We start from the raw sequence: 27,696 nt of genomic DNA, 5'->3' as shown, positions 1-27,696 counted from the left end.
TTAATTTTTTTAATTCCAAGTCATAAATTAAAAACAAAGACTTAATAAAATCTTAATGCAAAACCTAAACTAATCACTAATAATCCCTAATTTAATCTAAAAACCTAATTAACCTATTCAGCCCCAAATTGAGTCCTAAATCTGAATATTAGAAAGAACACAACGATAGTGAAGGAGAGAAGCGAAGGTGGATGATGGTGGATGATGGTGTTTTAGGGATTTCAAGCAAGGTGGCCTTGGTGAAGAAGAGGAGGGGCGATGGAGAGGTTTTGACTGTGGGAGGTGATGGAGGAGAAGGTGTGGTGGGGGGATTTAGGGGTTTTGACCAGGAAGCCATGGTGAAGAAGAAGAGTCGGCGACGGCGGCGGAGGGGAAGTTATGGAGGAGAGGGTATGGGTGGTGGCCGCCGGTGGGGAATGAAGAAGGAGAAGAAGCTAGAGAAAGAAAGAAAGAAAAAGAGAGAGATGGGTGTGATGAATCTGAGTGTTTTCTGCCCTTGTTCTTGCACACACTGTTGTTGCTCCTTATTCTTCCCCATTTTCAAAGAATCTGGTCTCAAATCATCATCACAGGGTTGGAACTCGCCGGAGAAGACGACAATGGCAGCGCCGGCGGTGGCTCGTGAGTGGATTGGTAGCCAGGAGAGGTTGTGTGTCATGTGGTGCTGGGGTGGGGATGGGGTTTCGGTTGCAGGTGGAGTTGGGGGTTGGGTGGAGTTTTGGTTTGGCCGTTTGGGGGTGGGGGTTGGAGGTTGAGGTTGAGGTTTGGGAATGGTGTTGGAGGTGGATGTTGAGGTTGCAGGTGGGGTGGATGTTGCTGGGTTTAGAAGATGAAGGTGTTGGGTGTTGAAGATGAGAAGGATGAAGATGATGGTGTTGAAGATTAGATTTTTAAATTAGGTTTATTAGATTATTAGGTTGTTTAGTTTAGGAATATTAGATTAGATTTTTATTAAGTTTTTAAATTTTTTTTCTGATTATTTTGTTGACTTGGAATTAAAAATTATTATTTTAATATTTTTTAATTAAAAAAAATTATAAAAGCCAGATGTCACTGATGACTAGGACAAAATTGAGATTTGGCATTAATTGAATTAAAAAAAAATTCTTAGGGATCCAATTTGATGCGAAAATTTTACAGACCCTGGAACTGATTCCCTTTACAATTTCAGGGGCCTTCTGATGTATTAAGCCATAAGTTTATAATATATTGTATAAACCAATACTATCCTGATTAATACGAAGGGCCGAATTTCAAAAAAAAAAAACATGACGTGCCGAGTGATGGTTATTTCATATGGTTTTTGAACTTTTTTTTTTGAGCTGATTATTTCATATGGTTTTTGAACTAAATCATTTAAAACTGGTTTTTGATCCAAATCCGGTTTCTAACTAGTGCTGAAAAATATTCGGTTTAAAATTGGTTTTTAATCATATATCCAATTTTAAAACCAATTTCAAAACTAGTTTGAGTGTTTAAACTGGATGTTGGATGACGGATGAAAAATTCACCGCTTCATGCCATGAAAGTTCTTCAACCATGTTGAGGAATTTCGATTCACCACTGCGTCATACAGCACCGTCGCAGGAGGGCCCAACTTCGTTCACTCCCAGCCGATCTACAGTGCCGCCGCTTGTAGTCTCGCCGGAGCTGCCACGGTGGTTCTGAGTGGGGCTAAGTTGCTATGACTATTGTCCATGTGCAGAATATTTTTGGAACTACGGTCAGTGACTCACTTTAGACTTACAGCACATGTCACAGTTGAAAAGCTCTTAAGTGCTAGCTTCCAAATAAACTTGTCATGATCTTGGGTCAATGCTATATTCACGCGTACCAATAATTCTAATGTCTAGCACTCCAACTTTACAAAATGGTGAGACTTTTCTATCCATTAATTTCCAACCCAACATTTATGATTTACCTACCCACTATTTCATCATTTCTAAACAGATTTTCCTTGCACTCTTGCAGCATCTTCAAAGTAATAGTTGTTAGCCTTAGCTTTTGCTATGGATTGCAAGAGAATCCAAAGCAGCTCTTCCCCTCAGATGAAATGGAAATATGACCTGTTTGTGAGTTTCAGAGGTGAAGACACACGAAACAACTTCACTGATCATCTTTTTGGTGCTTTCCAAAGAAAAGGTTTTGTTACTTTTAGGGATGACTCTAAGCTCAGGAAAGGGGAACATATATCCACAGAGCTTCTACAAGCAATTGAAGGATCTCGAATTTTGATTGTGGTCTTCTCAAAAAACTATGCTTCTTCCACTTGGTGCTTGCAAGAACTGGCAAAGATTTCTGAGTGTATTGAAGTACCAGGACAAACTGTGCTGCCTATTTTCTATGATGTAAGTCCATCTGAGGTGCGGAAACAAAGCAGGAATTATGAAAAAGCTTTTGTGGAGCATGAAGGAAGATTTAAACAACATTTAGTGATAGTTCAAAGATGGAGGGATGCTCTAGCACAGGTAGCAAATCTCTCTGGCTGGGATGTAAGGGACAGGTAAGTAATCTTTCAATTCGCAGCAAGTTGATCAACACTTTAAGGGGCACCAACATAACTTCTTCAATGGTTTCATTGAACTATTTTTATTTAGGATTTCATAGAACAATTTTAATTAATTACAGAAGTCTTTTTGTGGTATCCTATATATATATCAGTGTTGTTAATCGTTGAATGACAAAAGTTCGCTATTTCCAACCGTTATAGCGGAATAGGGGTGAGTTCTCAGCGCTATGCTATAGCGCCGCTATAACCGCTATTCGACAACACTGATATATATTATGATTTATTAATGACAACTTTTTGGCTTTAATGGAAAAACAAACTGTAGAAAGAATCTTAATAAGTAAATTAATGTTTTTTTGTTCTTTCATATATGTTTGTAGTTTTTGTTTTGGGTTTTCATTTAATGATGATTTCATGTGTCTATCCTGTGGTCCTTAAGGCCACAATATGCAGAGATTGGAAAAATTGTTCGAGAGGTAGCATGCACATTAGGTCATAATCTTTCAACTCTACCAGAAGATATAGTTGGTTTGGACTCACGGGTGGAAGAATTAGAAAAGCTTCTGGATTTGGCCTCAGATGATGTTCGAGTTGTAGGGATTGGTGGCATGGGTGGAATAGGAAAGACAACTTTTGCTACTGCTGTGTATGACAGAATCTCTAATCAATTTGATGCATCATGTTTTATTGACGATGTAAGCAAAATTTATGCAAACTGTGGTCCCATTGGGGCACAAAAGCAACTTCTTTGTCAAATTCTAAATGAAGAAAATCTTCATGTATGGAATACTTGTAAGGCAAATAATTTGATTCGAAATAGGCTTTGTCAAACAAAGGTCCTTATAGTTCTTGATAATGTTGATCAAGTTGAACAATTGAATAAGTTGGGTATTGAACGGGAATGGCTAGGCTCAGGGAGTAGAATCATCATAATTTCTAGAGATGAGCATGTCTTGAGAGCATATAAAGTGGATGAAGTTTACAAGGTTCAACTGTTGAATTATCATAATGCTCATCAATTGTTTTGTATAAAAGCTTTTGAATGTGATGATATAATGAGGGATTATATGGGATTGATAGATGATGTACTAACGGCCTCCCATTAGCAATTAAAGTATTGGGTTCCTTTTTGTTTGGTCGAGATGTGTCTGAATGGAGAAATGCACTGGTCAGACTAAGAGAAAATCCAAGAAAAGATATTATGGATGTGCTTCGAATTAGTTTCGATGCATTGGAAAACACGGAAAAAGAAGTATTCTTAGATATCGCTTGTTGCTTTTATGATGAACGGGAGGAATATCTGAAGGAAGTTCTAGATTTTCGTGGATTTTTTCCTGAAGTTGGTTTAAGAGTTCTCATTGATAAATCACTCATAAGTAGTGAGAAGGGGCTTATTCGAATGCATGAATTGTTGAGAGAGCTAGGAAGGAGCATTGTTCGAGAAAAATCACCCAAAGAACCAAGACAGTGGAGCCGGTTGTGGGACTACAAGGATCTGCACAATGTTATGTTAGAAAATATGGTAGATAGTTTTTAATTGTAAGATCTTAAGGTTCCATTTTTATAGAATTGATGGACAATCAAAAGATTTAACATTTCCTTTTTTCTCTGCAATGTGTTAGGAAGCAGAAAATCTTGAAGTCATAATCCTGCAAAGGTATCCACCCAAGATTCCAGAAACAACAATTAGGGCTGATGGTCTTTCAAAAATGAGTCACCTTAAGGTGCTTGAGCTTTGGAATATGAATTTTTCAGGAAGCCTCAATAATCTTTCTAATGAATTAGGATATCTTTCTTGGGAAAAATATCCTTTCACATGTTTGCCATCAAGATTTCAGCCTCATAAACTGGTTAAATTGGTCTTGCCTCACAGCAGTATCAAACAGCTATGGGAAGACTCGAAGGTACTGCAAATTATTTTTCTTTTTCTCAACTTGGTTTTTCTTTTAATGAACAAATAAAATGATAAATTGTCTTTTCTTTACGATTTTTCTGAGTTAATCTTGTCTCCTACTATTTCCCTTCACTGCAGCCTCTGCACAATTTGACACATATTGATCTCTCTCACTCGAAGAATCTTACTAAAATGCCAGATTTTGGAGAGGTCCCAAATCTTGAGATACTAGATCTTGAAGGATGTATAAAACTTGCGCAGATCGATCCATCAATTGGCACTTTGAAAAAGCTTATTGTTTTGAACTTGAAAAATTGTAAAAGTCTAATCGGTATTCCCAATAGCATTTTTGGTCTCAATTCTCTTGAAGATCTAAACCTCTCTGGCTGCTCGAAATTACTTAAGAATAAGCTGATAGAGAAACCAAAGGATGCAAAACATTTGAAGAAGCTTGAAATATATGAAAGTATTACCCAACGACAGTCAACATCATCTATCTACAAAATTCTAAAGTTGCCTTTCCATTCACGAAGACATCAAGATTCAGCTGGTTTATTGTTGCTGCCTTATTTACCTCGTTTCCCATGTTTGCAACATCTTGACCTAAGCTTCTGCAATCTACTTCAGATTCCCTATGCTATTGGGTTGTTACATTCTTTAGAAAGCTTAAATTTAGCAGGAAACAATTTTGTTAAACTACCTTCTAGCATCAGGGAACTTTCCAAGCTTAAAATTTTGAACCTGGAGCACTGTAAGCAACTAGAATACTTGCCTGAGCTCCCATCAATAACTCTCTTGCCAATACGAAGCGAAACATGTTTTGGTAGATATTACGCAGGACTTTATATTTTTGACTGTCCTAAATTGTGTGAGATGGATCGCTGTAATAGCATGGCTCTTTCTTGGATGATCCAAATCCTGAAGGTGCTTACTCCATCGTTCCTTTCTCTGTTTCTCTGTTTCTCTCTTTTCTGTGCAAGTAAACTAACACATAACTTATTTTTCTGGTACCAGGTGCACATGCAACCCTCTTTCTCCCATGGTGGATGTGGATGGAATTGGCAACCATGACCGAGCATCCCCAAGGTTTGCATTTGGAGGTGAAAGAGTGCGGGTATCGTTGGGTATTTAAGGAGGATCTGGAACAATTAAACCCTGAAATGATGTATAGTGGAAAATCATCAGCTTGGAAGCACAAGTTCATAACAGATGACTAGTTGTGCTGTATCATTGAGCTGATTACTGAAAAACATAGCAATTTTACTTGGCCACACTTTTTCAGCAGAAATATAATCCATTTGAGGTGAGACTTAATACAGCAAAGCACTATGAATGTTATACAATTATAATAATTCTTAAACACTCTATTATTATGTTAAAGGCTGATGATATGGTGTTTTGTTTTTTCTTTTCTCTTTGCAGGCTAGAGTGAATTCTTACTGAGAACATTGTTCGAGTTATGATTAGCATATAGGGCCTTGGATTGTCTTGAATGATCTATAACTAGTTGCCAAGATTTCAAGGGAAAAAGGTACGTACTCAAGTTTTGCAATAGTGTAGTTGAAGATTTGAAGTGGTTATCTAGCTGCTTTGATCATTTTATGGGAGTAAATTATTTGGTATTCCATTCGCAATTTTTAAACAAACTATGAAAGGGAAATATATGACTTCAGTACTTTAGTAGTAAAATAGATGATAATCTTATATACCATATGAGATACCTTTACAATCTATTCTCTACTGAAAAGAAGCTACAACTTGAGTTTTGTTTGCTAACTTACAAGAATATTTGTATACCATAATGTGTGAGTGTCTTTATATTTGCGGTACCAGTTTAGCACATTCACCTTCTGTCTTAAGCTACGTACCTGTTTAACACAAAAATGATTACCATTTGTCTCAAACCAGAACACTATCATAGACCCCCAAAATTTTCATCACCCATTACATGGAGATTTTGGAGGAGGTTGGAACATCTAACTTGAAAACATCACCAGACAACATAATAAAAGTAGACATTTACAGCTTAAAAATGTTTTTATACGGAACTCAAAGAAGAGACTTACGATAAATTGTGCAATAGAATTTCAAAAAGAAATAATTTTACTTTGGTAAAAGTGACAAGAAAAAAGACTTGAGGTTTGTACTGGAACCTGGGAGGCGTATTGAGTCTACTCAATTCCTTGATACCATCTATGGATCTATGGGGAGCCTCTTCTTTGTTACTAGTAGGACCTATTCTACTAGAGCTTCCCATCACCACTTGGAAGGGATGGCTTGCATGATTCAAGGCTGATTCAGTAACTCACTGTGTGTTTGGGACTAAATATACATTGCAGCAAAATCTATTCCAGGCATTGTTACTGGGTATTGAGCTAGTAGGTTTTCCTGTTTTTTACGACTCTTAAATCACCTAATAGATTTGAATCATTTGAAGGTGCTTTTCCAGAAGGATTCAAATAACTGGTTCAAGGATGAGGGGTTGTGCATGTGGGCTGGGTATACCTTATATTAATTATGGTTCTTTCTTCTTTACCCATAGTGGATGTGGATCTTTACTGAAGGCACGTGTTAAATAGGTATCAAAGGTGTTTTGACCTAACATAGTTGATCAAATTATCAAAGCAAGAATGACAAGCAACATCTTAAAAGTTGAAGTGGAGAAAGCTGAAAAAGATGGACAAAGGAGTGCCTCAAAGCACTGAAATACTATGATGGACAATGAAAGTGAGGTTGGAGAAATCATGCTACGTTGAAAAGCCTTTTTTATGCCAGTGGGCGATAATAACACTAAAAAGTAAAATCTCAGATAGAAGCTAACATAGAAGAGGTGAGAAAGATATTTCACTTAATATTTCAATCTCAGAATTGATATTGAATTGGTTATACTTCATCCTATATATAGGCACCATCTTACAATAAAATATTGAAGTCTTAAGGGAGAAGAACTCTAATGCATTCCAACTCTTACTACAAGAGTTCTAGTCAAACCTAAATAATAAAATTCTACGTTGACAAGTAGTATCTGTATACTTACTCTCGTTCCCAATAGCTAATTTATACGTGGGTATGATAATATTTTGAATTTTATGTTACTACAAGTAAAAATGGTTTGTATTCTTTAAGAATTTTATACAATAATGAAATCTATTTCACACATTGATATACTTTTATTCATACTAGTATTTTGTAATTATATTTTTTGGCAGAGTTTTTATAATTATAACTTTGACCAACTCATTCGTCTTTTTATTAAAATATGATAATAAAATTGGATAGTAAATATAACTTGAGACACTTGATGTTGATGTTATTAGTTTTCTTTTTATGCTTGCAATTATCTATATATCTAGGTTCATAGTTGTTGCTTCATATTTAGACAGAGTTATCATACTATATATTATCTCATGGTTTTGTTATGTTGGTAGAGAACAAATGAAAATGGAATCAGATGGTGCTAGGCTGAGTGCACAACGCTGAATGCAATGGTGCAGTGAATGTCCACGTCGGAGCACACAGGGACCTGCAAAAGGAACTCCGACGCTCAATTCAGTTCAAGATCAGACACAGATAAAATCAAAGTCTTAGAAGAGGAATAAGAGAGAAAATGAGTTGTGCGTATAGCTTAAAGTACAATCTAACCTATTTATAGTAGTTGTGTGATCAACTGTGTGGCTGGGTACTGTTTGGCAGAGCATGTTGTGGCCGACCATCTGTGGTTGACCATGTTGTGGCCGACCATGAGTATTTGTGCTGACCATAACATGTAGTTATTTTTTGTTTTGTATGATTAATAAGGCTGGTGGATCACCTTTGAGTTGCAAAGCATCACGACAATAGGATTGCTTCCAAATCCAATTTAATGTCAAGAGGAATAACACTCGAAGATGGGGGGATTTGTATGGTGGCTTGGACATATGAAGCTAAAATTATAGCTATTCAGACTGCATTGTTGTTCTGCCATCAGTTCAGGCTAGAGACAAAATGCAGTATACACTGTTACTGATTGGAGGAGGGTGGCGATTTTTCTGCAGCTGCTATAGCCTTGTTGTTCGTGTCCTGGAAAGTTATGTGGTGCCTCTATTGATTTGCTAGTTGCTGCTGCTAATGTGCTCTATTTGGTGATTTACATAATTTAAGTCGTTGATGTATCAAGTTGGATACTTAGTGGGATAAGGCTTTTGTTGTTGTTATTATTGTTGGTGATGTATCAAGATGGAGAGTTTGAACTTCACTGAATAATTGGTGTATTGGGGCAGTTATTTGAAGTGATTCTAAGGGTAGTTGATTGACCCCTTCTGATGTAAATGATGTATATGAGTGGGGTTTTTTGTTATCACTCATCTCATTAGAGGGTTGTTCTCATGGCTCCACAGTTAATCTAATAAGATGTTTTGCCTTCAAAAAAAAAAAAATAAAGAAAGTAAGCCAATGACTTAGTGCAATTATATGATGATCAAAATGGGAAGAAGAAAATAGAGGTGCTTGAATTTATTGCTGTTGATCACCCTGGTCCTAGAAGGGTTCCAAAGGCTGCAGAAGGCAGAGAAATTAGCAACAGGATGGCCGACATGAGTTTCTTCCGTTGCTGGTAAAGCTATCAAAGAATTTATACCAGAGTGCAAAACTGCAAATATCTGTGAGAGTTCACATTAACTACTGTCTTCATTTCCACTTGCCAAAATTCTTAGTATGATGCAATGGTTAAATTACTGATGAGCAAGTATTTAAACCTGGTTGCTGGAAAGTTACTTAATAAGGGTTTGGAGTTCTATAAATGGGATGGTGACTTTCCCAGTTGTTGTGGAATGTGAGAGACAAGTTGAATAGAGTTGTTTAATTAAGCTTCTTGAACATGCTTAAGATAAAATGATAAATAGGTTGATTTATATTGCTACTTCATCTCTAAGGTAGCACAAGATAAAATGATGACTATCAAATATCTATAAAGATAGCTTAACCACTCTTCTTTTGGTGTAGACACCAAAATTGTGAAGAGAAGAAACTCAAGAAAATAATAAATGTGATATGTGATGTGACATGAAAGAGAGAGATAAATAGAAGAAAAAGGTGTGTATATGTGTTGTTACTGTTTTGTGGTACACAAATCATTACTGATCAAATATTTTGTGTTAGAGCTATGAGTATATCTTTCACTTTCAGTATTTCTTTGTTGTTTTATCAGGAATGGACTTGGGAAGAGAAGAATCACTGTCTGGAAGTAGAAAAATCATTCAAGTTCTGAAGAGAGATTTTGTGACTGATTGACTTATCTATGCAAATTATGTGTATTTAGGTACTTTGCTATCTGCGTAATTATGGGTATTGAAGTGCATTTTTATTTTCATTTTCAAAGCTTAAAGGGATGATAGAACTAATGTTGTATGGAAGCAGCATTTTGTTGATTACATACCTTTTTTTTTTTTTTTGGATTGGTGCTTAATAGAGTGCTTAGTTGCTGAAAGGTTCATAGTGTTCAGGAGAATTAACCTTTAAATAACCCCTTCTATGCATTTTACTTAGTGACATTTTTCCATATGACGAGTGATGGTGTCATTTTGGAGTGATATCAGTTACTTCAAGAAGTTGTCATAAATATATTAATCTAATCAGTCACAAACTTTACGGACTAAAATCTCATTTTGACATAGATGCATTATTTATTAAGAATAATCTAGCTAATAAAAAACAATCTTATCAATGAAATTCTTAAAATATGAAAGAGTTATGATATACACATACCTCTTCACTTCTTTTCCACCTCCATCGACTTATTTATAAATAACTATATTAGATGAGTAGAAGCACTAAAAGATTGAGTATTTTGGTCTTCGATCAAGGTATCCTCACAGCCAATACATGTGAAACTAATTTATCGCCTCATGGTCAGTGCACTAAGAGGTACGAGACTGATTAATAAATTTTTTTCATCTGCAGTGATTGAGAATTGAACCCCCAACTATTACGCCAATCTTTTCTAGTTGTTCTATACGCTTCGTGGTATTAACAACAATGTTTTGGTTACAAATAAGCAACCTCGATTTGAATTTCCGAGCTACAAGCCTACAATAACCAGCATACTTCCATCGGCTTAAACGCACCTACATACGCAAGATGAAATGGCTTCATACATAGTTTAAATTATCAGCACAAGGCGCAGAACAAACGGAAAAATTAAATTTCATATCAATAATCAATAGCTGCTTGAATATGTTAGACTAAGTGTAACACGATTTCAAAACATTATACAATGTTGAGTAAAAATTAGCGTCAACCATATACTTTCTTAGCAGCACCAAACAATTAAAACTTTTCACATACATCATATATGCAAGGATGATCTCCAATCTAGATGTTCTTGTGGAAAATCTTTCTTTAGCTCTTGAGGTGGTATGAAACAATCCATGGACAATCCTTGGACATTGAATGCAACATCATCAATGGTCCATGACTCTTCCAACCTTGTGACGGCGGGTCGTCCGGCCTTGAGGTTGTCCCCGAATCTGGCGATCATCACGGTGGATGAGCCGGCATGCGCGATCATCATGCCATCCACTGCTCTGTAGTCCTCAATTTTGGTTGACATTGTGGTTTCCCAGTATGTGGGGTGAGACCCTGGTGCTTGAATCCGGGTCAGGTAAGAGTCCTCCAAGTACACCAAAAGGCCACTTCTTTGGCTGAAGTAACCGAATATAGCATGTTTGATCATCTCTGCTGTGTTGTCACTACGTTCAACAAGGTCCTTTTGATCAGCTGAGAGTTTCAGCACAAAGCAATCTGTTCCTGAGATTTGTTTCTCCCCCATGTATTGTGCTGCACTGAATATAGAAGATACTGCCAAAGGGTCTAGTCCCTACAATGAACAGCCATAATGTTGTTTTAAGGAACATAAACAAAATCTCAGAATTTAGTGCCAAACTATACATACAGATACCATTTTAGATACCATTGTAGAGGAATTCGGGTATTCTGCCGTCAGAGATACCCTGTGTTCATGCAGTCATGAATTTGAATTATCCAATCGGTTCATATATTTCATCATGATCTGACGGTAGCTATAAATTTAAAATTTAAGTTGACCGATTTTAATTGAACGATTCAAATTGCGTGAATGTAGAATTTTCTGACTGCATTCGAAAATCCATTTTCCATTGTAGACCCAGAAGGCTAGAAGTCAACAGCAAAGTTTTCCATTAAAAAGTTTTTTTTTGTGTGAAAAATTAATTGATCTCTTTGGTTATAGTCATCAAGTTTGAATTTCTCATTTAAAGAGTCTTAAATTAATAAGCCAACTTGGTGGTTGATGCGCAATTCATATATGTGGAGGAAACAGAGGAATCTGGTTAGATCGAACAAATGAATGGGTTTTAGTGGGAAACAATGATCCATTACATTGGCTGGTAGCATGTGGATGTGTGATTGTGAAAGTCTATTCATCAAATAGAATAGCAGTAGTTGACCAACATTTATGACTACTTAGACAAATTAAAGATATTTGAGTATGAGTTCATATTAATTTAAAATCTGTATTTGTAAGATATGGCTATTTTAACAAATTAATTTTTTTTTTTGGTAGATAAATTAAAATTGTTTGATTACGAGTTCCCAACAAAGACATATCTGTGTCAATAGGATTTTTATTTTCTCAGAATAATGATGTTCAATTTCAAAGACCATTATGACACATTAAGAAATTCAAGGAGCAAAGGGTTAGGTCTTATAAACACTTCAACTTTGTTATAATGATGAGGGTGACATAATATTTTCGTAGTCAGCATCATTATGTCCTAACAACAACGTTTACCTTCCAATTGAAACACAGATCAAGAAATTAAAACAGCAGCTTACAGATACCAACAAACACCAAGTACACCCTGCTTCCCCAACCAAAGTAACTGTACTAATAACAACACATCTTGAAGAAGAAAACCAAGCCCTTGAGGTGGTCTTCCAAAACTACTTCATTACATTTTCTAGTGTTCACATTTTAGATTTCTGACACTTATTTGGTGAAAAAAGTTTATGTACTGATGTATTGACATTATAATTTTTTAAAGGACTAATTTTGTGATGATAATTTTTACAAGTCTACAAAAGAATCAACTTTTATATATTCATATCACTTTTTCTTCCATCTCATTGTCACTAATTTTTCAAAGAAGAATTTACCTCCATAGCACGACGAAGGGGGCGCACTCCACCTTTCGCGGCATGAACGCCGATCCAAGGGGTGTGGCGCCAAGCGACAGAGCCATTGCTACCAGCTAGAACCTTTTGGCCACCCACAACCATCTCAATCTGCCACTTATCTGGAACCATTTGCCACATCACAAAGCAACCTTTCTCTGAAGTCCCATTAACAACACCACCAGTTCCACCCGATCCATGCTCATCCACCACAAACATTACCACTTTCCCTGTAATAAACACATTTTTCACCATCCCCTCTAACTTCCTGCACCCTGTTGCAGCCGTGAAGTGTTGTATGATATACTGTGCCGACGATGACACCTGCAACAAACAATTTTAACTAATGAAGAAAAAAATTATTGGAAAACGTCCACTTTCTCCTTTTACATTTAGAGTACATGGTAACATTGGCAGTTAAGTTGAGCACTTTTAGTAGTAGCCATCTTTTTAATCAAGCCAATAGGTACTTTGATGAAGAAAGACAATTTTTTCAATTATATGATAAGGAAAGAAACCTAGCTTGATTCTTAAAACAACAAAAAATTATTTCTCATGTGAATGTTTCTGAAGTATGGAGTTTCCAATCAGAGAAACACAGCATCATATTTCTGCAGCATGGTGCATTGGAATTTAGAAAAAGTTATAGAAATGGGAAGTAAAAAGAAATCGGAAAAGCTTAGCGGATATACAGAATTATCACACACCCTTCCGACATACACATTAGCTGGCTGAGGTTAAAACTCACCGTTAATGTATATGTCGGATGAGTGTCTGAACTCTGAAGTGTTCCGTTAGTCTATGCATCATTACTGAAAAGAAATAGAGGAGCAAAATTTAAAGGCTTGCCTCATTGAGGGGTAGTTTGGGGTGGACAGGGAGAGGGAAGAGAGGACAACCCAGAACACTGAGGAGGATCTTGAGGTTGGATTTCTTGTTGAAGACTAGGGAAAAGTGGGTCTTGATCCAGTTCCAGTTCTTCCATGATTGAAGACCTTTTTTTGAGTTGTTGTTGCTTCCTTCATTTTCTTCATTTATTGGTTCTTCTGACAATGGTGCTAGCCTACCCATCTTAACTGCAGTTTGTTGATACAATGACAGGGAATGCAACAGAGGAAAATGCTTGGAAAGACACTCTTCAAAGGAACATTGGTATGCTGCTGTTATGGAATGGTGTTGTTAAGCACTCGCAGATCAGGGCGTGTAGTGCACGATGGGAAAGGAGTGGAAAAGGCTTGATCCCGAATTAACTGCAAGATTGAATATGATGTGACCCCGACGGTCCAATTCTAAAGAAATTATTTTCAGAAGAGGATGGAAAAGTGACTCAGAAAGTTGAGAAAAAAGAATGCGTCTGAACATGCTTTTGAGCTTTAGGATTTCTTTGTTATATGGTGAGGTGATAAATGATCTCATCCACCACGGGGTGGGGGACTCCTTAACTTTTGATTTCTTTGTAAAATTGGAACTTGCTCACACATTTTTAAGTGTGTGTTCAGATTTCAATTTGTAAAATAAAATTTAGGTGAATGTGAGTTTGCAAAATATAGTTCCAGAAATGAATCTTAAATATTTAGGCCTGTTTGGTGATCAGGATATGATGAGAGCAAGATAGGATAGAGAGTCAGATAAATGCAATGTTCTAAATGTAGGAAGGATATGGAATAGAAATCTTGATACCAAACCCTAGAAGACCTAGAAAGGAAAAATAATAATATCATGTAATAATGAATGGATCCCCTTCACAAAGTTTCACAATGAGTGACCTCCCCTTTTATAGTAGGATGGTCTAAAACCATAAGGCTTAATTGCAACTTTGGTCCCTGACGTTTACCAATTACACGATTTTAGTCCTTTACCTAATTTAATTACATGGATGGTCCCTGACTTTACTGGTTGTCTGCAACGTTGGTCCTACCGTTTATTTGTTAATGGAGGAGGTTTACGTGGATGCTCACTTAGCTGATGTGGAAGTCGAATTGGAGAGAGAAAGAGATCAGCAATTGATTCAACCTTCTTCCTCGCCTCCAGGGACTCGTTCGTTCTTTATCTCTTCACTTTTCGCTCAATCTCAAGCTTCGAAACATCTTCCTCATGGTGCTCTGTTTTTTAAGGAGGAAGAGGGTAGAATATGATCGTTGAAGGTCTCACGTGCAACTCACATGCTTCCCTCTCTCTTCAGTCCTTCTTTCTCTCTCCAATTGGACATCCACGTAAGCCTCCTCTGTTAACAAATAAACGGCAGGACCAACGTTGCAGACATCCAGCAAAATCAGGGACCATCCATGTAATTAAATTAGGTGGGAGACTGAAATCGTGGAATTGGTATACGTCAGGGGCAAAAGTTGCAATTAAGCCAAATCATAAATGCTAGCCTAATTGGGTTATTGAGCCTCATAAATCCTCAGCCCAAGAGTCTGTATGGGCGTGATATATTCTCGCTATAAGAGACAAGTCTTGTAACACCCCGATTTCGGTGGCGTCACTTTAGTAACCAAAAAGAAAACAAAGCGGAAAAACGTGAATATTTTTTTTTTGATATTTGTTTTAAGTAAATAAAGACTTGACGAAATAAGGACTCGACGACGAAAGATAAACATAACTAATGTACAGATACATTTACAGCCCCCGCTGTAAGTAGTAAGCCACGTCACGAGTAACCTCTAGTGACGGAAAAGTGACGGAAAGTAGTGCCCGTAGGCAAATATGTACAAACCGAAATAAAAGGTCAAGTATTCAGAATACAGTCCTCCCAACGAAAGTAGGTCAGCCCAAAAACAGCCCGAAGACCTCCTAGTCCGACCAACTCTCTGTGATTCCCGTAAAGAGAACCACACAAAAAGCTAAAGGTCGGGGACCTACCCTGCCCCAAAATGAGAAACTGAAGACCAGAGCCACAACGCTACTCCTACCCTAATCCTGGCTAGAGGAGCACACCACACCACTCCCAACAACGCATCATCAAGATCGTCGTCTGAATCTGAATCCAAGACGACTAGGTCTATGGCTACATCTGTCTCCACAGCTGGTCTCGCGGGTTCTGAACCCGATCCCAAATCAACAGCAGCCGCAACAGTGGGTGAGCAAGAGTCTGATGAAGTCCCTCCCACAGGCACCTCCTCCGAGGGGTCCTCGTCGTCCGAAGGCGATGGTGGTGTTGGTACTACAACTCCAGGTCCACAGTGCACACCCGGTGGTAGGTTGAAGCTGACGGTGTAGCGTCTCAAAACTCCATGCGTCAGGTTTCCCATCCTGTCGACGCGATCCTCCATTATTCGCCCCGAATAGATAGCTCGGTGACCGGCGGGGTCGACCACCCATGAGCCCGGGGTGTCCTGATCCAGCATCTCAAACCTAGTCCCCCCCGAAGGGACGACCATCTCGAACCAGTCCGCCATGGACATCTGACAATAAGGACATACATAGCCCCCCAAACACAGGTAGCACGCGCAAGGGTCAACTCAATGAATTACATAATAGTACATTCAATAGGTAAAGTTTAAGCAATAGCTACGTAGGCTTAGATATAAATGACAACAATATAAAATGTATATCTTCCCAAATGATTATAAATAAAATTTGCGGACAATTAACATATCTCAAGCAAGATTAACAATTATCAATCACACACGGCAACTAAGTCAGTATGTATGGTGCATGAATGCAATGACGAGGAACAAGATGCAATCCGGAAGGATGGGCACCATCGAGTCAGCCCTAACACCGGCTAAGGTGGGACCATTTCTGCTCGGGTGTCTCTTATACCAAACAAAATGTAGTCAGATCAGCAGTGAACCCGCAGGTCTGCCATTTCCGTCTGCTACTAAGAATCACCGCAGTGTTCTTATGTGGAAATCCGGGTCTTATGACCATTTTTGGAATCCACCGAGGTCCGGCATCCCACCGTGTATTAACCTCAAAATGTGTGCATGAATGCAAAGTGATTAGCCAAACAACGTCTCCGACCTCACTCGTCACGTCGTCACGTGTTCTAGCTAACTTATTGTCTCTAAAAAGAATACCCTAAGGTAAATGTCGATTCTGCGACAAAAGACAATTAATTATGAAAAGAGTGCAATCACTTGTGATAATTTCTCGAGTTATCCGACTCATCTCCATCCGATGGTCAAAAACTGCTCAGCGAGCAAAGAGTACCAATGTACTTGGAACTTATAGTTCCCCGGCTTATCCTTTAGATAACCAAACAATAAACTGCTCATCGAGCAAAAGAGCATCAACGTACTCAGAAACTTATTAATTTCCCGGCTTATCTTTTAGATAGCCAAACAACAAAACTGCTCATCGAGCAAAGAGTATCAACATACTCGGAAACTTATTAGTTCCCCAAAACTTGGACTCGGCGACACTTCTCATTTTCCAAAACTAATATTCAAGTCCTAAGCTCTTATTTGAGATTGTGATCATTATTTAAAGGTTCAGATGTTGTTTAGTGTCTTATGAATTTTCCTTGTAAAATAGTTTCCATTTAGTTTTTATCTCTAATCTTATGAGTTTAAAAGATCCCATAATCCCAAGTAATTCCCAGAGAAGGTCTCGATCCATTAAAACAATAACAAGGCCCGAACCTCCGTTCGTCCCGTCAAACTTTCCCAAAATCTCATGATGAGTGTGGCATAACTGCCCGTTATCCTCACTCTGACGTACAACAGATGTATGTGTATTTCCATAATCAAAGTAACACAATCCAATAGTCATGGCACATATATCAACACATCCTAGATTAACCATTTAGCACATAGCATGTGAATCAATATCAACACATCCTAGATTAACCATTTAGCACATAGCATGTGAATCAATCTCAAAAACAATTCAAGCGATAAATGATTATCCATTGTCAGCCGTAGCCTCAGAAAACATTTTTCCCAGTCAAACACAATCAAGTGCATAAACAATAAATCAAGTCGAATTCGTCGACACCTAAAGCATTAGCTAGTATTCAGTGAGTAGCCCTCACCTGTAATTCCTCCAGCGTGTTCCTCAAGCTCTCCTTCACAACCTTCCTCTTCAGCTCCATAGAATTCCTCAAACGAACCTTAGAGCAAAATCACAGAATTCAATCACATTGAGTCAGAAACTCAGCAAACAATAATTACTAAAGTTACACGAAGCATCATAAACTCCGAAGTACGATAATCTAACACGTTAAGACAAGTTTTCGAAAAACGAATTTTCCTTCCCCCCTTGGAGGTGCTCTCGGCCACACACACTAATTGTGTGCGTCGATTTTTCTTCGATCAAACTTGGTTCCTAGGTTATCATTAGTCGTAACTAAGGCGAATTAAAGCTCGGAAAAATTATCGGATCGAAAACTGTCGCAGGGGTATTTTGGTCAGTGTTTTTAGCTCGAAATTTCAAAATTGGAATTTCAAAAAACAAATTAGATAGAAATGTCACTAACGACGTTTATGACAACTAATCCTACTGACACTAAGCTAAGTCGAGAGTTTTAAACCGAAAGAGCGGAGCTTTTGTCGGAAAATGGGTTTTTGGAGCAGAATCGAAGCCCGGCGTTGATTCGACGAGTTTAAGCAAAATGTAATCCGCTAGAAGTACTCTTGGGTTGGTAGGGAATATGTTTAGACATTAAAATCAAGCTATTTGGACAATTTTACGAAAAGCTCGAAACTTTGAGCACCGAAAAACATAGAGAAAAACGACGGAATTGACGATCAGAAGTATGGAATAACAACTATACCTCGATGCCTACGCGTAGCAACTGTCAGTGAGACGATCAGGCAAGAAACAGCGAAAATCTTTTCTCCTCCCTCTCCTCTCAAGCTCGCGGCCAACAATGGTGGAATGGTGAGAAATTTTTCATTTTTTTGCTTTTAGGGTTCTTGAACTATCAGGAGTTCAGTTTCGGCAAACTTCCGAGAATTGGAATTTGACATTCGTACATTCCAGGGTTTCGTATCGAAACGCTTGTCATGGAAAGGAATAAGATAAATTCTTATATTCCTCTTGAAGATTTTTGGAATTTATTCCTATAGTGTTCCAAGGGTTAAATTAATCTTTTCCTAAGGTTCTTGTCCTATGTGTAAACGAATAATACTTGCGTCATAAGTTTCGTCGATTCGAATCTTGTCCTTAACCTTCTCGTGAAATATCTTCTCCATACATTTATTCCATTTAATAAACGTTTATCTAGTTTTCTTACTTCACGTTACATCAAACTTATTCGTGAATAAGAAATTTCACTAATTTATTCTAAGCTTAAAAACTTGGGTCTCACATTACTACCCTCCAAAAAGAAAGTTTCGACCTCGAAACTTACGGTTCAGTAAAAAGCTCCGGATACTGTTCCTTGATCTTTTCCTTAAGTTCCCATGTTGCATCGCCTGTATCCTTGTTCCAAATGACTTTCACCAACACAATCTCTTTTCCCCTTAACTGTTTTATCCTTGTGTCTCCAATGCTAATTGGCGGCGTCTCGAAAGACAAATCATCCTTCAACTCCATGTCATCAAGTTCGATAACATGCGTCGGATCCTCAATATACTTCTTTAGTTGCGACACATGGAATACATCGTGGATGTTGGATAGAAATGGTGGTAGTGCAATCTGATAAGCAACTGGTCCTACACGACGAGTAATCTGATAGGGTCCAATAAACTTTGGCGTAAGCTTCCTCGACTTGATCACTCGTCCAACTCCCGTAGTCTGTGTAACCCGCAGGAACACATGGTCTCCTTCTTCAAATTCTAGGGTTCTGCGCCTTTGATCGGCGTAACTCTTCTGTCTACTCTGAGAAGTCTTCATCTTCTCTCTGATTTGTTTGATCTTCTCGGTTGTCTGTTGTAGAAGTTCTGGTCCAATTAAAAAATTCTCCCCATCTTGATACCAACACACAGGTTTTCTACACTTGCGACCATACAAAGCTTCATACGGTGCCATACCTATGCTCGTATGAAAACTGTTGTTGTAAGTGAACTCGATCAATGGCAGTAGATCATCCCAACTGCCCTTGTTGTCTAATACGCAAGCTCGTAGTAAGTCTTCCAATGATTGGATAGTCCTCTCAGTCTGTCCATCAGTCTGTGGATGATATGCAGAACTTAATCTCAGCCTCGTTCCCAACGCTTCATGAAGAGCTCCTCAAAAGTGTGATGTAAACTTTGGGTCTCGGTCAGAAACAATACTAGTCGGTACCCCATGAAGGCGTACAATCTCGGCTATATAAATCTCTGACAGTTTCTCCACGTTGTAGGTAGTTCTCACATGTACAAAGTGAGCCGACTTGGTTAAACGATCCACTATTACCCAAATCGAATCATAACCCTTCTGAGTTCTTGGCAAAGCTACAACAAAATCCATCGATATGCTGTCCCATTTCCACTGTGGTACATCCAAACTTTGTAACATACCCGAAGGTTTCTGATGTTCCACTTTAGCTTTCTGACATGTCAAACACGCAGCTACATACTCAGCCACTTGTCTCTTCATTCCTGGCCACCAAAAATTTAATTTCAAGTCTTGGTACATCTTTTTCATTCCAGGATGAATGCTCTGCTTGCTCTTGTGACCTTCGTCCATAATCAACCTCCTCAAATCAGGGTTGTTAGGTACGCAAACTCTATCCTTACACCGCAGGATATTGTCACTTCCTACCTTGAATTCCGGGTCCTTGCCCTGAATTACCAAGTTCCTTTTCCCAAGTAGAAATTCATCTTGTAATTGTTGATCTCGGATTTCTTCCATCAATCCATTGGCGATCTTGATCATACCGAACTTCAGTTCCCTTTCTGACGATCTCACGTCCAAGCTCAAATCTCGAAATAGTTCCAGCAATTGCAGCTCTTTAACCATCATTGACGAGATATGCATCTTCCTGCTCAAGGCATCAGCAACAACATTAGCCTTTCCAGGATGATATTGCAAGGTAAATTCATAATCCTTGATGAATTCCATCCATCATCGTTGTCTCATGTTCAGCTCCTTCTGGTCAAACAAGTATTTCAAACTCTTATGATCACTGAATATGGTAAAAGTGCATCCATATAAGTAATGTCTCCAGATCTTCAGTGAAAATACGATGGTAGCTAGCTCTAAATCATGAGTTGGATAGTTCTTCTCGTGAATCTTCAGTTGTCGTGAAGCATAAGCTACAACTTTCCGATGTTGCATTAGCACACAGATTAAACCTTGATGCGAAGCATCACAGTAAACCTCATATGGTTCCTCTGGTTGTGGCAGAACTAGTACAGGTGACGTTGTCAAACGTTCCTTCATCGTCTGGAAACTTGTTTCACAAGCTTTGGTCCATGCAAAAGGTTGATCCTTCCTCGTAAGTTGAGTCAAAGGTCCAACAATCTTGGCGAAGTTCTCGATGAAACAGCGATAATATCCAGCCAAACCAACAAAACTTCTGATTTCTGTCACACTCCTTGGCTGTTCCCATGCTAATACGGTTTCTACCTTTGCTGGGTCCACAGCTATACCTTCTTCAGAGATTACATGACCTAAGAATTTAACTTCTTCAAGCCAAAATTCACACTTGGAAGGATTAGCGTACAACTCCTTCTCCCTCAGCACTTGCAAAACCTGGCGCAGGTGCTCCTCATGGTCCTTAGCATCCTTTGAGTAAATCAGAATGTCGTCAATAAATACCACGACAAATCGATCTAAGAATGCATGAAAGGTCCTATTCATGTAGTCCATGAAAATAGCAGGTGCATTTGTCACTCCAAATGGCATCACCAAATACTCATAGTGTCCATAGCGAGTTCTGAATGCAGTCTTCTGAATATCCTCAGTCTTCACTCTAATCTGATGGTAACCCGACTTCAGGTCTATCTTTGAGAATACCGCAGCTCCTCGAAGTTGGTCCATCAAATCATCAATTCTAGGCAACGGGTACCTATTCTTGACGGTTGCCTTGTTCAGTTGTCGGTAATCAACACACAATCTTGATTTCCCATCTTTCTTTTTCACCAATAAGACTGGCGCTCCCCAAGGCGAAACGCTTGGTCGAATAAATCCTTTTGACAGAAGATCCTCTATCTGAGACTTTAATTCCACTAACTCCGCAGGTGCCATACGATATGGTGCAATCGAAATCGGCCCTGTTCCCGGTACGATGTCAATAGCGAACTCGATGTCGCGTACAGGCGGCAATCCAGGTACATCGTCAGGAAAAACATCAGTGAAGTCTCTCACATTCGGGTTCCCTTTACCCTCTAGGTTCAGCAATTGAGAATACTCTTGAGATCCTTCGTTCAAAGAGACACTAATGTGATTAGTGGATAGATACTCGAAAAGATCTGAGTCAGGAAATACCACTCTCTTTCGGTTGCAGTCCAAAAGACAATGATAATGGGATAACCAATCCATTCCTAGGATAACATCTAAGTTCTTGAGAGTTATGCATACTAGGTTAGCATGAAAGACTCTATCTCTATATGTCATCGGACAGTACATGCATGCAGCATTAGCAAGTAGGGTTTTAGCAGGTGTAGTGACAATAAGATCAAAGCTCAAAGCAGTAACAGGCAGTTTCAGTCTGGTCACGCACTCCCTAGAAATAAACGAATGCGTTGCACCGGAATCGAAAAGTACAGTTAGGAGATTACCGTCAATCTCGCAATTTCCTCTGATCAGACCATCAACTCCTTCAGCCTCTTCACCATCCATGGTGTAAACTCTTGCTTTGGCAGCAGGGCGCTTTCCTCGAGCAGTGTTGACAGACGGTTCAGTCTTGGGTGCCCTACACTGACTGGCAGTGTGTCCCAACTTGTCACAGTTAAAGCATTTAGGTCTCGTGTCTGTACAAGCATTAGCATAGTGCCCCAGCTTTCCACACTTGAAGTAATTCACATCTCTGTTCACAGTCTGATTTCCAGAACCACAAGCAGTACCAGTCATAGGTCTGTAAGATCCTGGGGTAAACCCCTTCCCAGCAGGACGTTGATACAGCTTCTTGTTCTGAAATTTACCTCTACCTTGATAGTTTTGAGAACCTGATCTCACTGGTCCTCCAATTCCAGCACGGTTCAACCTCTTATTCTTCATCAGTTCAACCTCTGTGGCTTTCTCAACTAGGGACTGAAAACGCATGATTCCCAATGGCCTCACAGAATCCTCAATATCTGGCCTCAGTCCATTGACAAAACGCTTACACATGTAGTGCTCATCCACATGATCATTAAAGAATTGGAAATGCTTGGCCAAAGACTCCAACTTAGAAGCGAATTCAGGTATTGACATGCTCCCTTGACGGAGTGTCAGAAACTGTGCCTCTCGCTCATCCCGAGCACTAGTTGGAAAATACTTTTCCAGAAATGCAGTTCGGAAAGAATTCCAGTTGATCTCCTCATTTTTGGCTTCCATGATTCCCCTGGTGCCTCTCCACCAGTACTCAACATCACCAAGCAGCAGATAAGTAGCCATGCCAACCTTGGCACCTTCAACAGTCTGCAATACACCAAAAATCTTCTCAATCTCTTGGATCCAAAGGTCAGCTTTATCAGGGTCGGTTCCACCAGTGAACTTAGGAGGATCTTGTCTCCTAAAGTCATTCAATCCCTTATTCTGATCCAGAGTCACTTCTCTCTGACGCTGATGTTGATCACGCGCTTCCTCAGCCGCACGCCTCATAGCATTATCATTAGCCTGTGCAGTCACAGCTTGGGCCATAGTGGCCATCATCTCAGCTAGTTGGTTAGTGTTCACCATGTTATGTTACGTCAGACAAACAGTTAGTACTCATCATAAGATAGCATCTAACATAACTATACAATATGATTAAGCAATAACTTCAATCAATTCTAAGCGAAAAATCGCTTGCAAACAATCAATTTTCACTCTTTGCAGAGTCACACAACCTAGCACAGAAGACCTATTCCCCAAGGACTCCCGAAGGACTCGACAAGCTCTGATACCACAATGTAACACCCCGATTTCGGTGGCGTCACTTTAGTAACCAAAAAGAAAACAAAGCGGAAAAACGAGAATATTTTTTTTTTGATATTTGTTTTAAGTAAATAAAGACTTGACGAAATAAGGACTCGACGACTAAAGATAAACATAACTAATGTACAGATACATTTACAGCCCCCGCTGTAAGTAGCAAGCCACGTCACGAGTAACCTCCAGTGACAGAAAGTAGTGCCCGTAGGCAAATATGTACAAACCAAAATAAAAGGTCAAGTATTCAGAATACAGTCCTCCCAACGAAAGTAGGTCAGCCCAAAAACAGCCCGAAGACCTCCTAGTCCGACCAACTCTCTGTGATTCCCGTAAAGAGAACCACACAAAAAGCTAAAGGTCGGGGACCTACCCTGCCCCAAAATGAGAAACTGAAGACCAGAGCCACAACGCTACTCCTACCCTAATCCTGGCTAGAGGAGCACACCACACCACTCCCAACTACGCATCATCAAGATCGTCGTCTGAATCTGAATCCAAGACGACTAGGTCTATGGCTACATCTGTCTCCACAGCTGGTCTCGCGGGTTCTGAACCCGATCCCAAATCAACAGCAGCCGCAACAGTGGGTGAGCTAGAGTCTGATGAAGTCCCTCCCACAGGCACCTCCTCCGAGGGGTCCTCGTCGTCCGAAGGCGACGGTGGTGTTGGTACTACAACTCCAGGTCCACAGTGCACACCCGGTGGTAGGTTGAAGCTGACGGTGTAGCGTCTCAAAACTCCATGCGTCAGGTTTCCCATCCTGTCGACGCGATCCTCCATTATTCGCCCCGAATAGATAGCTCGGTGACCGACGGGGTCGACCACCCATGAGCCCGGGGTGTCCTGATCCAGCATCTCAAACCTAGTCCCCCCCGAAGGGACGACCATCTTGATCCAGTCCGCCATGGACATCTGACAATAAGGACATACATAGCCCCTCAAACACAGGTAGCACGCGCAAGGGTCAACTCAATGAATTACATAATAGTACATTCAATAGGTAAAGTTTAAGCAATAGCTACGTAGGCTTAGATATAAATGACAGCAATATAAAATGTATATCTTCCCAAATGATTATAAATAAAATTTGCGGACAATTAACATATCTCAAGTAAGATTAACAATTATCAATCACACACGGCAACTAAGTCAGTATGTATGGTGCATGAATGCAATGACGAGGAACAAGATGCAATCCGGAAGGATGGGCACCATCGAGTCAGCCCTAATACCGACCATGGTGGGACCATTTCTGCTCGGGTGTCTCTTATACCAAACAAAATGTAGTCAGATCAGCAGTGAACCCGCAGGTCTGCCATTTCCGTCTGCTACTAAGAATCACCGCAGTGTTCTTATGTGGAAATCCGGGTCTTATGACCATTTTTGGAATCCACCGAGGTCCGGCATCCCACCGTGTATTAACCTCAAAATGTGTGCATGAATGCAAAGTGATTAGCCAAACAACGTCTCCGACCTCACTCGTCACGTCGTCACGTGTTCTAGCTAACTTATTGTCTCTAAAAAGAATACCCTAAGGTAAATGTCGATTCTGCGACAAAAGACAATTAATTATGAAAAGAGTGCAATCACTCGTGATAACTTCTCGAGTTATCCGACTCATCTCCATCCGATGGTCAAAAACTGCTCAGCGAGCAAAGAGTACCAATGTACTTGGAACTTATAGTTCCCCGGCTTATCCTTTAGATAGCCAAACAATAAACTGCTCATCGAGCAAAAGAGCATCAACGTACTCAGAAACTTATTAATTTCCCGGCTTATCTTTTAGATAGCCAAACAACAAAACTACTCATCGAGCAAAGAGTATTAACATACTCGGAAACTTATTAGTTCCCCAAAACTTGGACTCGGCGACACTTCTCATTTTCCAAAACTAATATTCAAGTCCTAAGCTATTATTTGAGATTGTGATCATTATTTAAAGGTTCAGATGTTGTTTAGTGTCTTATGAATTTTCCTTGTAAAATAGTTTCCATTTAGTTTTTATCTCTAATCTTATGAGTTTAAAAGATCCCATAATCCCAAGTAATTCCCAGAGAAGGTCTCGATCCATTAAAACAATAACCAGGCCCGATCCTCCGTTCGTCCCGTCAAACTTTCCAAAAATCTCATGATGAGTGTGGCATAACTGCCCGTTATCCTCACTCTGACGTACAACAGATGTATGTGTATTTGCATAGTCAAAGTAACACAATCCAACAATCATGGCACATATATCAACACATCCTAGATTAACCATTTAGCACATAGCATGTGAATCAATATCAACACATCCTAGATTAACCATTTAGCACATAGCATGTGAATCAATCTCAAAAACAATTCAAGCGATAAATGATTATCCATTGTCAGCCGTAGCCTCAGAAAACATTTTTCCCAGTCAAACACAATCAAGTGCATAAACAATAAATCAAGTCGAATTCGTCGACACCTAAAGCATTAGCTAGTATTCAGTGAGTAGCCCTCACCTGTAATTCCTCCAGCGTGTTCCTCAAGCTCTCCTTCACAACCTTCCTCTTCAGCTCCATAGAATTCCTCAAACGAACCTTAGAGCAAAATCACAGAATTCAATCACATTGAGTCAGAAACTCAGCAAACAATAATTACTAAAGTTACACGAAGCATCATAAACTCTGAAGTACGATAATCTAACACGTTAAGACAAGTTTTCGAAAAACGAATTTTCCTTCCCCCCTTGGAGGTGCTCTCGGCCACACACACTAATTGTGTGCGTCGATTTTTCTTCGATCAAACTTGGTTCCTAGGTTATCATTAGTCGTAACTAAGGCGAATTAAAGCTCGGAAAAATTATCGGATCGAAAACTGTCGCAGGGGTATTTTGGTCAGTGTTTTTAGCTCGGAATTTCAAAATTGGAATTTCGAAAAACAAATTAGATAGAAATGTCACTAACGACGTTTATGACAACTAATCCTACTGACACTAAGCTAAGTCGAGAGTTTTAAACCGAAAGAGCGGAGCTTTTGTCGGAAAATGGGTTTTTGGAGCAGAATCGAAGCCCGGCGACGATTCGGCGAGTTTAAGCAAAATGTAATCTGCTAGAAGTACTCTTGGGTTGGTAGGGAATATGTTTAGACCAGTGTTATAAAACTCGGCTCGAACCGGCCGGTTCGACCGGTTGAATCGGGAATCGGACCCTAGACCAGTTCGAGCCGAGCATCGGATCGGCCATGCAAGCCGCCCGGTGTGAACCGAAAAGACTCGGCCGGTTCGGTGAAAAAACCGGTGACGCTGCCTCTTACGGTTGGTCCGGTCAGTTTAAAAAAAAAGAACAACTCACAGTAGGGTTTCTTCTTCAGTTCTTCTTCTAAGCCTTCATGCCCGTTCCTTTCACCTAGGCCTGCCGTCGCCGCCTGTCGCTGCCCGGCCTGCCGTCGCCGCTCCACCACCCCACCACCTCGCTTCGTTCTTCTTCTTCTTCTTGCAAGGTGAGTATCTTCTCCTTTCATTAATTTTATTTCAAGCAACAGAGATAAAATGGGTCAATATAAGAAGGAAGAATTCGAATTTGAAAAAGCATTTAAGCTCCCATTCAAGCCAGCCGAAATCTGTGGAGAAATATAAGGGGTCTAAGAAAGGAAATAACGTGATTGTGCATCCTCATGCAGAAACGGGAACAACAGATCTGAGCAATAATTTCCAATTCAATGAAGGAGTCAATTATGGATCTGCAATGAATGGTGAACCCGCTGGGAATGGAAAGAAAAGACCAAGAAGGGAAATTTCCAAATGAATGGAAGAGGGGTGTCCCAAAGGCTGGCGAATTATGGCACAACCAGTTTTGTGTATCAACTATCAAGGCATCATGTTAATGGTTTTCAGTTGGAAAGTTGGGCAATTGATGATGCCCCTGTCTCTTGTAGGTGCGCTTTGTTTATTCCATGGGGCAGGTGGTTTTTCTTGAGGGGTGGATCAAGAGTTGTTGGTTAGATAGAATGGGAGTTTGTACTGCTGAGAATGAAACTTTGTCTCCCAGTGGGTTTTTCCTTCCCCTGTTCATGTTCTGTTTTTCCCTTGTGATGTTAGCCTTCTGGCTTTCCCCCCTTTCCTGTTATTTTTTTTTCTTTTACCCCTTGTAATTTTCCATCTTTCTTAGCACTTCTTGGGCACTTATTATATATATATATATATATATATATA

The 27,696-nt window shown here is 39.5% G+C and overlaps 3 protein-coding genes and 1 pseudogene across 4 annotated transcripts; 1 reads left to right on the top strand and 3 right to left on the bottom strand.

Moving 5' to 3' along the window:
- Positions 1-1,452: 1,452 nt before the first annotated feature.
- LOC130716890 (disease resistance protein RUN1-like) lies at positions 1,453-9,811 on the top strand (annotated as a pseudogene).
- A 755-nt stretch (positions 9,812-10,566) lies between these two features.
- Positions 10,567-13,812, bottom strand: LOC130720467 (uncharacterized). The gene is made up of 3 exons (XM_057571115.1): positions 13,440-13,812; positions 12,573-12,914; positions 10,567-11,256 (listed from the first exon to the last, which is right to left on the bottom strand). Exons 1-3 carry the CDS (start codon positions 13,659-13,661, stop codon positions 10,726-10,728), a joined length of 1,095 nt encoding a protein of 364 aa, XP_057427098.1. The 5' UTR covers positions 13,662-13,812; the 3' UTR covers positions 10,567-10,725.
- Positions 13,813-14,030: 218 nt separating this feature from the next.
- Positions 14,031-17,754, bottom strand: LOC130720468 (uncharacterized). Its single transcript, XM_057571116.1, has 2 exons — positions 17,569-17,754; positions 14,031-15,994 (listed from the first exon to the last, which is right to left on the bottom strand). Exons 1-2 carry the CDS (start codon positions 17,626-17,628, stop codon positions 15,449-15,451), a joined length of 606 nt encoding a protein of 201 aa, XP_057427099.1. The 5' UTR covers positions 17,629-17,754; the 3' UTR covers positions 14,031-15,448.
- Positions 17,755-23,542: 5,788 nt separating this feature from the next.
- On the bottom strand, positions 23,543-27,656 carry LOC130718938 (uncharacterized). 2 transcript variants are annotated; one of them, XM_057569590.1, is made up of 3 exons: positions 26,837-27,656; positions 26,006-26,083; positions 23,543-24,431 (listed from the first exon to the last, which is right to left on the bottom strand). In XM_057569590.1, exons 2-3 carry the CDS (start codon positions 26,063-26,065, stop codon positions 23,979-23,981), a joined length of 513 nt encoding a protein of 170 aa, XP_057425573.1. In that variant the 5' UTR covers positions 26,066-26,083; positions 26,837-27,656; the 3' UTR covers positions 23,543-23,978. The 2 variants fall into 2 exon arrangements, with proteins under 2 accessions (XP_057425573.1, XP_057425574.1); XM_057569591.1 differs by having other exon boundaries at positions 26,006-27,656.
- Positions 27,657-27,696: the final 40 nt, after the last annotated feature.

This window comes from Lotus japonicus, chromosome 5 (assembly GCF_012489685.1).
Source record: "Lotus japonicus ecotype B-129 chromosome 5, LjGifu_v1.2".
NCBI classification, from domain to species: Eukaryota; Viridiplantae; Streptophyta; class Magnoliopsida; order Fabales; family Fabaceae; genus Lotus; species Lotus japonicus.
Note: the sequence above shows the minus strand (reverse complement) of the source record. Positions and strands in the feature narration are given on the sequence as shown.

Coding starts and splice junctions, on each gene's coding strand:
- LOC130720468 (XM_057571116.1), bottom strand. CDS start 17,628: ATGGAGCTGAAGAGGAAGGTTGTGAAGGAGAGCTTGAGGAACACGCTG. Junction 15,995..17,568: donor ACACGCTGGAGGAATTACAG/GTGAGGGCTACT, acceptor CCTTATTGTCAG/ATGTCCATGGCGGACTGGTT.
- LOC130720467 (XM_057571115.1), bottom strand. CDS start 13,661: ATGGGTAGGCTAGCACCATTGTCAGAAGAACCAATAAATGAAGAAAAT. Junction 12,915..13,439: donor CCAAACTACCCCTCAATGAG/GCAAGCCTTTAA, acceptor TGTTTGTTGCAG/GTGTCATCGTCGGCACAGTA. Junction 11,257..12,572: donor CCCTTCGTCGTGCTATGGAG/GTAAATTCTTCT, acceptor TGTTCATTGTAG/GGACTAGACCCTTTGGCAGT.
- LOC130718938 (XM_057569591.1), bottom strand. CDS start 26,065: ATGGAGCTGAAGAGGAAGGTTGTGAAGGAGAGCTTGAGGAACACGCTG. Junction 24,432..26,005: donor ACACGCTGGAGGAATTACAG/GTGAGGGCTACT, acceptor CCTTATTGTCAG/ATGTCCATGGCGGACTGGAT.